The sequence below is a fragment of the Nicotiana sylvestris genome, chromosome 5 (assembly GCF_000393655.2).
Source record: "Nicotiana sylvestris chromosome 5, ASM39365v2, whole genome shotgun sequence".
Taxonomy (NCBI): domain Eukaryota; kingdom Viridiplantae; phylum Streptophyta; class Magnoliopsida; order Solanales; family Solanaceae; genus Nicotiana; species Nicotiana sylvestris.
In genome coordinates, this window is record NC_091061.1 from 63317722 (window position 1) to 63334791 (window position 17070).

Below are 17070 nucleotides of genomic sequence, written 5' to 3' on the forward strand. Positions count from 1 at the left end.
TTGGGGCAACCAAGGCCTAGGAAATTGGAACAATAACAACAACAACTCCAACAATTGGAGGAACAACAACCAGAACTGGGGTAACAATAGCAATTGGGGTGGCAACAACAACCAAGGGGGTTGGAATAACGGTAATTAAGGTAATCGGGGACCGGATTTTCAAAGTCCCCCAATGTTTCAACAACCAAACAATCTACCTCCATTTCTATCCCAATGTCCTAGCTCGTCAAATAATTAGATTGGAAGAATTGAGTCAATATTTGAGAAAATGATGAAGAAAAACACCAACTCTGATGCCCAATTAGTGTCCCATAATACTTCTATTAGCAACCTGGAGGTCCAACTTTGCCAGATTTCACAAGCTTTAAACACTCGCCCTAAGGAGGCACTACGTAGTGATACAGTAGTAAACCCAAAGGGAGGGAACAACACGGGCCATGTAATGGCGGTGACCATAAGGAGCAGTAGAGGTGGTGAAGAAAGTACCTCCAAGTAAAAGGAGGTTGTGAGTGATGATGTTGAAGTGCAAAATAATGATGATCCACTAGTTGATGAGTAAGTGAGTGAAGAGAATTTGAATGGTGAGGTGAGAATTGATATTCATGACAATGAGGAGGAGACTCAAAATGACATGAATCCGTCTAGGGAACACGTGATAGACATGCCGGAAATGGTAATGCCTAAAGCCAAGGCTCCCTTGCCAATGCCTCCTACACCTTACCCTCAAAGACTTGTAAAGCAAAAGAATGAAAACCAGTTCAAGAAGTTTATTGAGATGATGAAAAGTTTGTCGATCAATGTACCCTTGGTGGAAGCTCTTGATCAAATGCCGAGTTATGCCATGTTTATGAAAGACTTGGTAACTAAAAAGAGATCTATGGATTGTGAGACCATTAAAATGACGCATCAAGTGAGTGCCATTGTGCATTCGATGGCTCCCAAGCTTGAGGATCCCGACGCATTTACCATTCCATGTACCATTGGGAGTGCAGATTTTGCAAAGGCCTTGTGTGATTTGGGAGCAAGTATAAATTTGATGCCTTACTCTGTATTCAAAACTTTGGGTATTGGTCAATCGAGAGCTATTTCAATGAGATTGCAAATGGCGGATAGAACAAGGAAGAGGCCGCTTGGTATTATTGATGATGTTCTTGTTCGAGTTGACAAGTTTATTTTGCCTGTGGATTTTGTGATTCTCGACTGCGAAGTCGACTATGAGGTGTCGATAATATTGGGAAGGCCTTTCCTAGCAACAGGGAAGGAATTGGTTGATGTGGAAGCATGTGAGCTCACCTTCCGGGTGGGTGACGAAAAATTTGTCTTTCATGTGTGCAAGTCAATGAGGCAGTCGAATAGTACTGAGGTTAGTTCTTTTATGGATCTTGTGACGGAGGTGATAGTTGATGACACGAGTGCCATGATCAATGCAGTGGATCCTTTGGAAGCTTTATTGTTGAACCGTGATATGACTGAGGATGAAGGCTTGGTAGAGTATGTCAATGCCTTGCAAGGAATGGGTTCTTACTCCTATGAGCCTCGTAAACTCTTCTTGGATCTTGAGAACAGAAAGACTCCACCAACAAAGCCCTCAATCGAGGAACCTCCCGTATTGGAGTTGAAGCCTTTTCCTGCACACCTCAGGTATGAATTCTTGGGTCCTTGTTCAAGTTTACCTGTTATTATTTCTTCTTGCTTAATTAATGTGCAGGTAGATACCACTATTAAGGTGCTTCAACGAAGAAAGAAGGCAATTGGATGGACTTTAGCTGATATTCGGGCCTTTTTCATGCATAAGATTATACTTGAGGATGATGCCAAACCCTCCATGGAACATCAAAGGAGGTTGAACGAGGCTATACAAGAGGTTGTCAAGAAGGAAGTTATCAAGTGGCTAGATGCATGGATTGTGTACCCCATCTCGAATAGAGTTGCTAGCAATTGTGTTTTCAATGGAAAAGTTTGGGCCTTATCTCATGGGTGCCAAAGTTATTGTTCATACTGATCATACGACACTCCGTTATTTGATGACAAAAAAGGATTCTAAGACTAGGTTGATGAGATGGGTTCTTTTGCTTCAAGAGTTTGACCTAGAGATTGTTGATTGGAAAGGAAGTGAAAATCAAGTGGCGGACCACTTGTCCCGCTTGGAAGAGGAAGGGAGACCCAAAGATGGTCTCGCAATCAATGATGCATTTTCGGATTTACAACTCCTCTCTGTGTCTTTGAATAGTATGCCTTGGTTCGCTGATGTGGCTAATTTTCTTGTGACCGGCATTATCCCGAGTGAGCTCTTCTCTAACCAAAGGAAGAAGATTAAACGGGATAGCTTGGATTATTACTAGGATGAGCCCTATCTTTTCAAGATTTATACTGATGGTGTGATTCGGAGATGTATTCCAGAAGAGGAGCAAATGAGTATTCTTGATGCTTACTGTTCCTGGCCTACGGTGGTCATCATGATGGGGTGAGAACTGCTTCAAAGGTTCTTAGTTGTGGGTTTTATTGGCCTACTCTGTATAAAGATGCTGGTGAGCTTTTTAAGAGATGTGATGAGTGTCAGAGAGCTAGTGCAATTTTCAAGAACGATGAAATGCCTCTCACCACTATTCTTGAGGTTGACATTTTTTATATATGGGGCATAGACTTCATGGGGCCTTTTGTGAGTTCATGTGGTAACACTTACATTCTGGTTGATGTTGATCATGTTTCCAAATGGGTTGAAGCTGTGGTTTTGCCCAACAAAGAGGCACGGAGTGTAGTGGTATTCTTAAAGAAAAATATCTTCACAAGGTTTGGCACTTCTAGGGCGATTATAAGTGATGGGGGGTCTCATTTTTGCAACAAGTCCTTTGATACTTTACTATCTAAGTATGGTGTTAATCATAAAGTGTCAACCCCTTATCATCCCCAGGCAAGTAGACAGGTTGAGGTCTCCAACAGGGAGATACAGAGCATATTATAAAAAACTGTTAATGCAAACCGAACTGATTGGTCAAGAAAATTGGATGATGCTTTGTGGGCTTATAGGACTGCTTACAAGACTTCGATTGGTATGTCTTCGTACCGGTTGGTTTTTGGGAAAGCATGCCATCTTCCAGTTGAGTTAGAACACAAGGCCATGTGGGCGCTGAAGAGGTTAAATCTTGAGTGGGATGTTGCAGCAAATCTCCGGGTAGAGCAACTCAATGAACTAGATGAGTTCCGGTTTCATGCCTATTCCAGCTCGTCCTTGTATAAGGACAAGATAAAGTACTTACATGACAAATATGCCCGGATCAAGGAATTCAAAGAGGGCGACTGGTTTCTTCTATTCAACTCTCGGTTACGTCTGTTTTGGGGAAAGCTCAAGTCAAAATGGAGTGGCCCTTTTGAAGTGGTACATGTAACTCCATTTGGTGCTCTTGATTTGAAGAATAAAAATGGGGAAGTTTTCAGAGTAAATGGGCACCTAGTAAAACACTATCTGGGAAAATTTGATGACAACCATGTGGTGGCTTTGATCAACTTCAAATGATGATGGTAACATGCGTCGTATCGCAACGTTAAATCAGGAGCTTCTTGGGAGGCAACCCATGTGTTTTTCTTTCTTTTTGATTTTCTTCTTAGTGTAGACTTTGTTTTGTACTAACTGGTTGTGAAATTTGTGTATGAATTATTATGCAGTGCAGGACTGTTGCTGGAAAAGTTGCTTAAGTATGGGAATTACGCTTCCGCACTTAGAATTTTGCGGTCAGTAGTTGCTTTTCACGGGGGCGTAAATAGCCAACAGATGCGGACTTGAAAAGTCCAGAATATCAACTATCTGAAGTTGTATTCACGTCCGCGCTTGAAATTTCGCGGACCGCATCTCTCTTTTGTGGTCACTCTGGTTTTTCCGCTCTCAGCGATTCCTTCTACGTAACAGTCCTTCAAAAAAGGTAAAAACGCGGACCGTAGTGGAATTCCGTAGCCGCGCCAGGTAAGGTCTATGGGTCCCTATACTTTTTAGTATAAATAGAAGATCATTAGCCCTTTTACCCTTTTCGAACCCTAGACGTCCACTGAACCTAAAAGCACAGTTCATCCTCATCTTGTGGTCTTTCAATCTCAATTACTCAAGAGTCAATCTTTTACTACACATTTCACAACTGGTATGCTCGATCACTTGTGTTAATTTTATTCCTTTCTTTTCTTTCATCATTATTTTACTGTTTCTTTATAGTTAGGGTTAATTAGTTGTCAATTACTTGATGCTAAAAATTCATGAGGATACTTGTTGTGCATGCCTAATAGAGGTTAGTGGTGTTCATGATACCTGTTAATGACTAAAAAACTGAAACCCTAGGTTTCCCGTTTATTTTTTGAATTCTGCGGCTAGTGTTCATCTAAAATCCTGAGTAAAAATGATTGGTTTTTTGCGGTCAACGGTGGAAATTCCGCTGACAGCGGCCTGCTTTACACGGAAGCGCTTCTTTTTTGAGGATAGCGGATTTTAAGTTCAGTGAATTGCCAATTAGGGTCCGCTGCCGCATTCATATTTCCGCGGATAGCGGTGCAACTTTTGCAGTCACGCCCCTTTTTTCGCTCTCAGCGGTACCTCAGTTTCAGAGATTGGGTAGTCTGATTCCCAACATTTCGCGGACGCTGTTCTTTTTTTGCGGTTCGTGGTTGCCTTTACGCGGCCACGCCTCTTTTTCCTCGGTCAGCGGATCCTGTTTCTGAGAAGCAATATATGCAAGTCCTCTGTTATGCTTTATTTCCATGTGCAATGTTTTAGCTTCAACTGCAATGCTTAACCATATGATTGATACATTGTTTTGACTTTGTTTCATGTCTTATTCTCTGCAGACAATGGTCCGATCTAGAGGTGCCGATGATACACAAAAAGAGAGGGCTGAATCCTCCTGAGGCAGGGGAAGAGGAGGACAAGGAAGGACAAAATTACCACTAGCGGTCCAGAAATCTATATGGAAGCTGCGAAAAACTATCAAAACTGCGGACAAAGCCGCATCCCATTCTGAAGGAAGTGAGTATGTCCCTTCCTCGGAAGTTTCGAAGGAGACTTGGGGCCAACACATATTCCCTCAGACTTTCAATGGAAATTTCGGTTACGGGACGAGCCTACACCCCCTGCTTCCTCTACTTCTTCTGAGTCGTCTGATGGCTCAGAGGAAAGTAGTGAGTCTTCAGCATCAGCTTCTTGTCACGCCCCAACTGAAGTGTATACGTTATTATATTCTTTCCAAGAATGAGAACAAATGGTCATTAAATGCATGGCTTCCACCTAGCCATGTATTGGCGGGGGAAGTCCTACATTTATGACACATAATTCTTATTAAAACAAAAGGTATAAATCACATGTTTATCCCCATATTTTAGTACGTAATGTATATAAAATTTATCCACATAATTAAGAATTATCTCAAATCACTTAAAATACTACTTACTTTAATATATATATATCTTACTATAAGATACTTTACTATCATGGTCATGTGTTACCATATAAAATAAATACTACATTATTATTTTATTAAAATATTCATATAAATACACATATTTTCTCAACTTATAATTTTCCTAATCTCATATAAAGAGTAAAAATTCTCGTACGCTTAATTTTTAAAATAGTAAAAAGATACCTTCTTTGTGCAAAAATAATTTCTATCATTACAATAAAAAAGTCTCGTAATTTTTTTTATTTATATGTATAAAAAACATATTCGGAAGTAGTAATATTAATAACTATATAGAATTATATTTTTCAAACCACTGTTTTTTCTTTGCAAAAAATGTTCCACTCAAAATACCATATCAAATATATATATACAGCGGTATCAAGGTTGTTAAACTTACGGGGTGTAACATCCTACCCCCCTTTAGAACATCCGTCCTCGAATGTTAACTCTTAGATATTTGCAAAATTTTCACTAGGGTTTTCTCTGTAACTTAAACTAAACCCCCAAACTATATCCGAAGTCTCGCCTATTAACAACCTTTTGTACTTGGGTATCTCGTATCTTCTTTACCTTTACCTTACTTACCTTTTAATCTTGCTTCATATCTTCTATTTCTTTCATAACCTTCCTTCCACATAGATGAAAATTACGCCTTAAAGATCTACTGTGATACATGCACCTCTGGTGCATGCAAAATCTGGTGAAAGCTTCATATTGACTTCTTACGGCTCAACTCTATGGCACTATCTGGAAACAAAAGAAGGGTAACATTTCTTAAATGCCATATAGACTCTAAATTATAAATGTGGCACGCAACACATCCATAAGTGAGACTCTACTAGGCACGACTTTGTAGACTCCCTAGGACAGAACTGCTCTGATACCACTTTGTCACGCCCCAAACCTGGGGAGGTGTGACTGGCACCCAGTGTCGTAGTGGCTCGAGCGAACCACTCTATAACTCATTCATTCCTTTTGTAACTATTATGAGTCAAAATGGCCACAACTCATAATATACAAGTGTAAGCGGGCAAATATTATATCAATGAACCATCATTCATAAAATATGAATATATATGGGCCGTCAAGGCCTCTGACATACTGTACAAAATGGAACTCTATCTACAAAGCCTCTAAGATTGTTTGACATCGAATGTGATAGGGTACCGGCCTACCCATAAGTCTGTAGCAAAATTCTGACACGATGACTCATAGACTCGACCGCACTCCGAATAAGGTAGAGTCTTATCAATCCTTCACTGAATTTCATCTACTATGAGGGCTCGTCAAACTGATTATCTATATCTGCAGGCATAAATGCAGCGTCTCCAACAAAAGGATGTCAGTACGAATAATGTACCGAGTATGTAAGGCAGAACTGAAGCATAATCATAATTCAACATTTATTTAAAGACATTGTGACGAAAATTCAGGCCTATGCAAAATAATCTATTATGTTAGAAATAGAACTATTGATAACAGAATAAAGCTTCAAATGATTTTGTCTAACACGTAAGACCTAAATTATCAATTCGATCTGCAATGTTATCATAGTGATTTATTAAAGGCCTTACCCCACAAAAAAAGAGACTAAAATGTTAAAATCAACTTTAGCATGATTTATGAGCATCAAATTTTACTTGAACCAGAAGCTTTGCTAACTCACTATCCACTAAAGTGCACTAATTAACATGATTACTACATACACAAAGATACCAAATAAAACACATGCATGACATTTTGCTTCCACAACTTTGAGAATTCTCAACATTACCCTCTACTATTAGTAAAAATTAAGGACCATTTAAATATATATCAAACTTTAAGAAAAGAACTAGGAATTTTAAGAACAGTTCTTAGTACAAGCATATTATTTTTATTTCAAGAAATCTTCTTAGTTGTACTACAAATTAGAATTTGTAAAAACCAACGAAATATTAACTTGGAAACTAATTAAAACCAAAGGTAGAGCAAACATCCATTTTCAAGATTGAGCAAAATATAGTGACCATTAAGTATACATGTGAGCACGTGAATTTTGCCCTATATGAATTACTCCTATAGATTCAAGAAAATAAATTTTTTTCCCATTATTTGCAATTTCGTGGATTTTTGTAACATTTGCTGTTAATTGTTTGCATTTGTCTGTGCATGTTTATTTTATTTAATTCATGAAAATACAAAATATATTGCATTTGCATTTAGGATTTAGTTCTACATTTTTAGGTTAATTAACGATTTAGTTGTCTCATAAAAATGATTAAAATCACAAAAATTACTCATTTTGCATTTTTAACTTTTTAACTTTAAATTTTGTAGTTTCTTTCAATATTGGGATTAATTAGTTATTGTAAATAACTAATTTTGCCCTATATGAATTACTCCTATAGATTCAAGAAAATAAATTTTTTTCCCATTGTTTGCAATTTCGTGGATTTTTGTAACATTTGTTGTTAATTATTTGCATTTGTCTGTGCATGTTTATTTTATTTAATTCATGAAAATACAAAATATATTGCATTTGCATTTAGTATTTAATTCTATATTTTTAGGTTAATTAACGATTTAGTTCTCTCATAAAAATGATTAAAATCACAAAAATTATTCATTTTGCATTTTTAACTTTTTAACTTTAAATTTTGTAGTTTCTTTCAATATTGGGATTAATTAGTTGTTGTAAATATTGTTTTGAGTAATTAATATAATTTGGTAGGATAATTTGGTTTAGAAATTAATTTAGGTTTTAATTTTGAAAAATAAAAAAAAAGAGAAAAGAGAACTAAAATAAAAAGGAAACAAAAGAAAATTGAGAAATTGGATTCCAAGACCCGGAATTGGGCCAGTTATATGCCAAGGCCCAAATATTTCCACCTATCCGCCCAAGTCCAGTCCCCCTAAACCCGGTCCGTTGTAACTGGTTCAAAACGGCGCCGTTTGGTTCAATCATATCCCAGCCGTTGATCTTGCATGATCCAACAGTTGGGAACTTGACTCGCTTTCATATAATAGTGTCCAAACGCCCCCATACCCCAGTCAATCCCCCCTCAGTCTTCTCTTCACCCCTTTGTCCCTCAAAACCCTAAAGCCCGCCACCCCTGAAACCTCCTCCATATCCGCCGGTGGCGCCGCCTCAGACCAGCCTCCAAACCACACCCTAGAATCCTCTCACCGCACTCTTCCCAAATCTCTGACCAGCTTCCCTAGAATCCCACCACAAATGCTCAAATGACAGATCTGAATCCAAAAATCTAAAAACCCTAAAACCTCCAAATCTACCCGAGTTCACCCGAATAAACCTTCACCCATTTCTCGCTCCAAACACGTTCTTGTTTCCCGTCAAATTAGCTCGTCAATGGTGGAGCAGAAGTCCGGAATGCCCTAGGTCTCGCCTTGTGTTTTTTTCTGGTTCAGCAAGGTTGAGTGAACCCAAACCGTCATTAATCATTTATCTTTTGTTAAGGACAATCGATTATTGACCGTCAAAGATTCACTTTCTTCTTCAAAAGGTTTATTCAAGTTCATGCGGGTTTTTGCTGAAGCAGGTTTGGGATAATCTCTTTGTGTTGATTGTTTTCCGTTTGATCTTTTCTTTTGTTTGTTTGTTTGTTTTCTGGTTTCTTTCTTTAGAAGATCCGTTTCTTGTTCAATTGCATTATGTCTCTGGTTTTAAGTTTATTAGTTAACTTGTTTGCTAGATTGTTAATAACAACCAGTTTCATAGGGTTTGAGTTGAACTTGGTCTCAATTCATACGATTTTCTTCTTTCTGCAAGGTTTCATGTTTATATTTGTGAATTAATTCCGGAACTGAAGCATTGAGATTGGCCATATAGCTCATCGTCTGCATTAATTCCTGTTTCAAGAGCATTTTCTGAGTTCATGTTTATGTGTGAAGGATCATAGGGTGTAGTTGTGTTTGTTGGTTCATTCAAGCATGTTCTAGAATTGTCAGCTTTCTAGTATTTCTGAAAGTTCCATTGTAGGGCTTTGTAGTAGACTAATTCTTCATGATTTAATATGACTCAACAATTGTTTGAATTTCATTGGTTTTCAATTCAGCTGAAGGTGTCATTTCGTTTGTTTGTTGGTTGTTGTGATTGTGAGAATTCAGAACTTATGGGGTAAGTGAATAATTAGGAACTTTAGGGGTAATTTTGGAGATTGGTTTAACTTGAAGAATCTTTTAATAACTGATGGGGAAGCTTCCTAAATGGACAGCTGCCCAAAATTGTTAGGGAAAACAGGCTAGAAATTGAAAATATCTGAAGAAAATGGACAGCTATCCAAAAATCAGTTTTAAAAGATGCACTGTGAGGTTATTTTGGGAAAATCTGATTGCCTTGCCTTGGAAGGCACACAACAGACCCCCAGCCTTATAAATGAAGCCTTCTTTTCACTTAACACACAGATTTTACACCCTAGAGAGACTGAAAAGAGAAAAAAAATATACTGAATTGGAGAAGTAACTGATTTCCTTCTGAAATTTCCTAGAAATGTTGAAAATTGTTTGAATTGGCTTTGGTTTCTTGGTTTTGGCTCTCTGAATCTTTGTTACTCTAGAACTTTCCTGAAAATAAATCCAAAGTTGTGCATCTGTGCGGAAACCTGGCTCTAATATGGGTTTAGAAGTTTGGTTTGAACTGCTGGAAGCTGGTTTTTGGAAGTTTGGGTTGGATTCAATTGTGTAAACACTGTTATATTGCTGCTGATACTGCTCTGTTGCTTCTGATCCCTCATTTTTCCTATTTTCTTTGTTTTCCAGGTATATTTTGGGAACCATAGACAACACGTGAATGTGAATCTGCACTTTGAATATGAAACACTTGAGATGCAAGTTGTATTTCAAGTTTATTTCTACTATTTTGTCTATTTCCGTATTATTAAGTATGTAATCCTATATTATGCATGTTTAGTATAGCCCTTTCTCACGTTGCTGAATATCGTAAAGTGAATCTATGTCTACTTGTCGATTTGATGCTGAGGGAGTATGAGTGTGAGGTTTGGATTCAAATGAATTGAAGTTCTCATCATATAGGTTCGAGGTACTGAAATGGTTATTTGGACAATGTGTGCCATGGCATCACTGTAATAGATTGTTAATTATACCATAATCAATAGTGTAATAGTATGTCTTTTCACTTGCAGAATTGTTCTCTTAAAATCAGTTTGTGATTGATTGTTGAACTTACATAAGTTAGTTTGTTCTAGTTGTGCATTCCCATAGTATCATGTTAGTATGAGGTTTTGGTACCTTTAATTGAGAATTTCAAATTCAGTTTAGTGTTTTGTTTAACTGCAGCAGGCTGTTTAAATCATGATAGTCTTGGATATTTTTGGGTGACACCATACTTTCCCTATCGTCAATTTGGGGTTTAGCATGGGCATGCAACAGGCAGTACATCGAGATGGGTCTCTTGGGCCTATTATGCTACATTGCCGTCTCTTTGGCATATTCCTGGGCCCTTCACGTATTGCTTATCTAGCCGGGCCTGGCCTGTTTGAGGCTATAAGGCTTGCTGTTGGCCTTAGTCTCATCAAATAGTCAAGGTATCAGTTTTTAATATCAGCCCACTAAGTATTAAGCTCAATGAACCTTAGCTTCAGAATAAAAGATGTGAATTTCTTTAGGTCTTCTAGTTAATTAAATCAGCCTTCTTTTCGAATCTAGACTTGAGGTGCGCTGTGCCCAATAAAATTTTAAACGCACGACCCTCATTAATTAATGTGTTTGCCTTTTAGAAACCGAGGCGTTCTATTTCACGAAATTCCATGGCCCTCGCACAGTGCAAACGCGTAGTTGCTTTAGGCGCGTATATAATAATCTACTTTCCTAAACTCGGGTGCACATTTATGTGACCCAAATCTAAATCTCAACGATGTTAAAATATGTCAAAAACCGCGGGCGCATTTATGTGACGTGGTTCAGGATGTGTTTTAATAACATTGCAATTTTCTTTAAAAAAATGAATAAAAGCGGTTAAAACTAAAATTTGCACATAGGTTCATAATTGTTTAAAATCCGATAATTAAGCCGAATATAACAGTTGAGCAACCGTGCTAGAACCACGGAACTCGAGAATGCCTAACACCTTCTCCCGGGTTAACAGAATTCCTTATTCGGATTTCTGGTTCACGGACTGTTAAACAGCGTCAAGCTTTTCCTCGATTCGGGATTCAACCGGTGACTTGGGACACCATAAATCTCCCAATGGCGAATCTGAATCTCTTAACAATAAATCCCGTTTCGATTGTCACTTAAATTGGAAAAAACTCCCATATACCCTTTCCGGGGGTATAGTGAAAAAAGGAGGTGTGACAGCTCTGGCGACTATGCTGGGGAACGAACCCAGAATCTCTGGCTCATGGTTCAGAATTCGAGCTTAGATGAATTGTTGTATTTGGTTTTATCCATTATCTGATTTTATTACATGTTTGAGCCTAATGTGCTAAATGTTGCTTTTACCGCTTTGATATTATCTGAACTGTATATAAACTGCTACGAAACCCTTCTCTTCTCATCTTCGGGGATGTGCTCGCTGGTCGAGATTCCCTATTTTGTTAGTGTCATACCTTGAAATAAGAAAGAGGCTCAGACAAGTTACTAAACCGGATGGCCTCTTGGTTCCCGGTACGCAGCCCCTTCCTCGGCTCGAGTTGTCCGCTCGGGTACACAGTCTAGTACACATACCCAGGTTTTTGAACCTAAAATAACTCAGCCTCATGCCGGATCCCTAGTAGGCACGTTTGTTTGCATCATGTGCATTTGACTTTGGAGACTCAACACAGGGATTGGGTTTGTCTAGGACAGGTGTACCCGAAATGTAAAGACCATTATGATGTATCATACTTGCTACTTGTGCATTCATTTGCTTCGGATTTGCATGTTGACTGGCTTACAAGGAAAACTTAGATGGTTGAGAGGGATAAGTGCCTGTTTTGAAAAACCAATGTCCCAAAACATATCGAAACTCTGCCGAAATTTTGAAAAAAAGAGAATTTTGTAGTTTTCAAAGAAAAAAAAAGGGAAAATCTTTGTGTTTTAGAAAGTAAAAATAGTTGGTTTTATTTTGTCAAATTTGCCCGAACTACGCCAATTTGATTCTCACAGGGTGTGAGATACGTAGGCAACCCCCATCGGGTCCAACTTCCTTTTTGCAAAAAAATAGCAAAAAAAAAAAAACACAAAATTTTTATTTTTTATTGTTAAAGTGATGCCATTTTTGTCAAAAATAGCCGATTGTCCCCAAAAGGACGCCGGAAGGCTATTTTTGCAAGAACAGCAGCCTTCGGTCTCTTTTTCAAATTTTTAGCCGGTTAGCGAGCACAGCCTTAAAATCTTTCCCCGGAAGTGCTGAAATGCCGTATTTGCAAAGCTGGGTTTTACTTTTGAAATAAAAATCTGAAAAAGTGTCAGCTTTGTTTTTGAGTCAATTGAATAGTGATTTTTGCTTAACCACCCTAATAAATGTGCAGAATGAGCACGAGTCAGAATTTGCCAATAACAATCGTGAACAAGATCCCTTTGGAGTTGCATATGTGGTGGGACGATCAGGGTAAATCGGGACAAGACACGTTCAATCTATACCTGGGAGGCCTCACTGGGTTGCTGAAGATCAATCCTAGGGGGACATCATAAAGGCGTTGGTCACATTTTGGGACCCGGCCCACAACGTGTTTTATTTCTCGGATTTTGAACTTACCCCAACATTGGAAGAAATAATCGGATATATTGGGGGTCCCAAAGTTCCTCTGAGATACCAGTACCTGATTGTTCCAAGGGCCGTAGCCGTACACAGGTTCCTAGACTCTTTGAAAATAAGCCAGGGGGTCCACAACCTAGACTTGGCAGCTGGTTTTTGTACTTTGCAGTTTATATACAACAAATATGGTCATATATGAGGGTTCAACAAGCTGGAAAACAAAATCTGCAGCAGAGGAAACCGCCTTATGTGGGAAGAACATAGGTGTTTTGCATTTATGGTAGTGTTTTTGGGACTTTTAGTGTTTTCTTAGAAAGGATGGGAACATTGACATACAAGTAGCTGGGGTTGTCAGTACTTTGCTTACTCAGGCCAACGACACCCTCGCACCCATGATAGTAGCTGAAATCTTTCGCGCTCTCACAGCCTGCAAATCCGGAGGAGGCTTTTTTGAGGGTGCAACGTGTTGTTGCAGATGTGGATGATCGAACACTTACACCATCGTCCTCAATTTATGAGTTATGGTTCGACAGAGAAAACATGTATAGAGGAATTTTATACGAGGGTTGATGGGATCAGCCTGCCAGAAGGGGTTACAGAGTGGATAGCACGCTTCCGTTCCATCGCTGCAAACCAAATAGAGTGGACATTTGGATGGCTTCCTGTGGATGAGATCATATACATGCCAGCCACTGGGCCTCATTTCCTCCTGATGAGACTCAGGAGTATCCAGCCTTATGCCCCATATCGGGTTTTGAGGCAGCTGGGGAGATGCCAAATAGTTCCGAGAGATGAAGATCTTAGTGCCCAAGTAGTCGAGATCAGACCCAACGGTCAGTTTCATGAAGCAGCAGTCCGCCAAATTTGGAGTGAATGTCAATATTTAACAGCAAGTACCTGTGTGCGTGATCGATCCAAAGGTGAAGTTTCACCAGAGTACCTGGCTTGGTATAAAAGAGAAATTGAGTTTGGGAGGCCGGCAAAAAGACCCCACCTTCAGGAATTCGTCGAGGCGTCACAAGAACAATGGGCTTGGTTGGCCAAGGAGAATGAGTAAAGGGCCACAATAGGAAAGTTGGAGAAACAAGTCAAAGAACTTCAATTCGAGAATAGCTTGCAAGCCACGGTGGACGAAGGAGAAAAGAAAAATCTAGCTAAGGAAAACGAGGCCCTTCGAGCCCAAATTCAGGAAATGAAAGTAGCGGCAGAGAACCCCGCCTGAAGTGCCAAAGATGAAAAACTTATAGGTAACCTGAGGCAGAAAGTGAGTGACTATAGTTTTGATTTGAACAAAGCAGAAAGTGAACTAGCCAAGGCTCGAAAGCAATTGGCTAAAAATGCGGATGAACGAGCACGCCTGGTTAAGCAGTTGAAAGAAAAGTACGACAATGAGTCATAGGATTAAAGAAAAGAGTTGTTGCTGCAGAAAACAAAATGATCAAGCAGGTGAAAGACTTTAAGACAGAAAGAGAACATTGTTATACAACATTGGCACAATTGGAAATGGATTTACAACAACTTCAGGAGCAGAATCATGTGGCCGAGCAAACTTTGGAAGCCAGGGCCCAGCAGATCGAGTGTTTGTTACAAGAAAAAGGAGTCATAAGAGAAAGAATTAGAACCATAGTCGATTACATTGTTGTGAAGTGCCAAGCCTGTGAGGACATGACTCGCACCACTTTCTTCGCGGAAGTGATGACATTTGTTAAACAAATAATGAGTGACTTCGACCAACTTCAAAGGGATCTTGCATATAGGCCAGCGGCGAGATCGATTGATGTCCCACGGGTACCAGGAGCATTAATGTATTAATGATTTTTCATTTGAGTCTGTATTTCCTTTTCCGTTAGAGTCTGTCAGTTGTTTTGAGTCTGTATTTTCGTTCTGCTGGAGTCTGTCAGTTGTTTTCGAGTCTGTATTTTCTCTTGTTGGAGCATGATAGTTTATATTCAGAGTCTGTATTTCGTCTTTACATCAGAGTCTGTTAGTTTATTTTGGAGTCTGTTGGTTTTGAGTCTTTGTAATCAAAGCATTTGCTTTTTATGAAAATTGAAAATCCCAAAATGTTTTATTTTCACACTTATCTCCCAGAACTACGCTCGGTCTGATTCATGCGGGGTCATCATACGTAGGCAATCTCCATAGGATTCGACCATAACCAAAAGAAAAAAAGAGTAAAACAAGAGAGAAAAGAAAAGAAAAGAGAGAAAAAAATAATAAGAAAACCAAGAGAAATAAACAATGGCAAAACAAGATGGAAACGAGAGGATGAAAACAAAGAAAAAGCAAAGGCCAGAATGAAGAGAGAGAAAAAGCGGAAAAGAAAAATTGCAAATGGAAATAGGGAAAAGCTGGGATGACTCAAGAGACCGATCAAATGCATAATAGAAACGGTTAACTGCTTAGGTGCATTCATTCCCCACAATGTGTGGTTACCAATCTGTTAAAGCCCTAATCGCTAACAAGGTTGTTGTTGATGTATTGAGTCCAGGCAGGTGGTTAGTTGATTGGTATTCTGGCAACTCACTCCTACAACACCCGATCAAAAGACAAGCTGAACATGGCCAACCAAGAACCAGAGACAAGTATTGTTGATCCGTCAAAAGAGGTGGAAGAATTGGATGTTAATGCGATGAAGGAAGAGATGTATAAGTTAAAGCAACAAATGGCTGAAATGTACCAGGTCATCCACCACCGGTTTATCCCACCAACCCCGCTTATATCCCACCATAGGCCCAACCTCAGAAGCCTCCCACTATGAACTCATTTCCAGCCTTTCCCTTCTACCAACAATGCTATGGCACCACTTTCTATACATCACAAGCTGCACCACCCAAACAAGTCTCATACCCTCCTCCACCAGTCACGCCAGTCTTTGTGGCACCTCCACCTGCTGCATTACATCGGTCTTCCAATGAGCCTCTGTTCCAGACTCACAACAACTAGTATTATCCCCCTGAGCCCACCTTCAAAGTTCCAAAACCGTATTCTTATGCCCCTCATCTTGATCTCCCGGAAGAGACCGAGAAGCCACCCAAAAATCCTGAACATGAGGAGATGATCAGAAAGGTCAAAAGCTTGGAACAATCGTTCAGAGATATGAGGGGTTTGGGAGGTCAAGTAAGCGTGGACTATAAGGATTTATGTTTGTTCCCAGATGTTCAGTTACCAGCAGGGTTCAAGATGCCTAAGTTTGATCTGTACGATGGGCATGGTGACCCAGTAGCACACTTAAGAGGATTTTTCAGCAAGATGAGAGGGGCAGGCGGAAGAAATGAATTATTGATGGCATATTTCAGCTAAAGTCTGAGCGGATCAGCATTGAATGGTATACTAGAAAAGATCACAATAGGTGGTACACATGGGACGATTTGGCCCAAGCCTTCGCCTGTCATTTTCAGTACAATCTTGAAATTATCCTAGATCGTCTGTCATTGACGAAGATTGAGAAAAAGCTTGGTGAGAGTTTCAGGGAATATGGATTCCGTTGGAGGGAGCAAGCAACGAGGGTTGACCCTCTGATGAAAGAAAGAGAGATGGTCGATTATTTCTTGCAGGCCTTGGAGCCCACTTATTTTGGTCATTTAGTGTCAGCAGTGGGAAAGTCCTTTAATGAGGTTGTAAAAATGGGAGACATGGTAGAAGAGGGACTCAAGTCTAATAAAATCATGAGCTACTCAGCAATTAAAACAACCACCCAGGCCATCCAAAACGGTACTGGGGGTGTACTCGGGAAGAAGAAGAAAGAGGATGTTGCGACAATTGAGTCGGGAGCTTGGGTCGGATCCAGGGGCCCTTCACATTACTACAACCAGCTTCGACCCTATCACCAAACTTACCACCACACTCCATATAGCCCACCACGACACTACTACCCACCGCCAGATCCCCATTTTTCTATACATCATGCACAAACATACACTCAACCTCCCG

General features: G+C 39.5%; 1 protein-coding gene across 1 annotated transcript; it reads left to right on the forward strand.

The window, feature by feature from the left end:
* Positions 1-661: 661 nt before the first annotated feature.
* On the forward strand, positions 662-2002 carry LOC138868744 (uncharacterized). The gene has a single exon (XM_070146311.1). The coding sequence runs from the start codon at positions 662-664 to the stop codon at positions 2000-2002; it is 1341 nt and encodes a 446-aa protein (XP_070002412.1).
* Positions 2003-17070: the final 15068 nt, after the last annotated feature.

Bases quoted from the DNA above. Each gene is read 5' to 3' on its own strand.
- LOC138868744 (XM_070146311.1), top strand. From the start codon at position 662: ATGCCGGAAATGGTAATGCCTAAAGCCAAGGCTCCCTTGCCAATGCCT.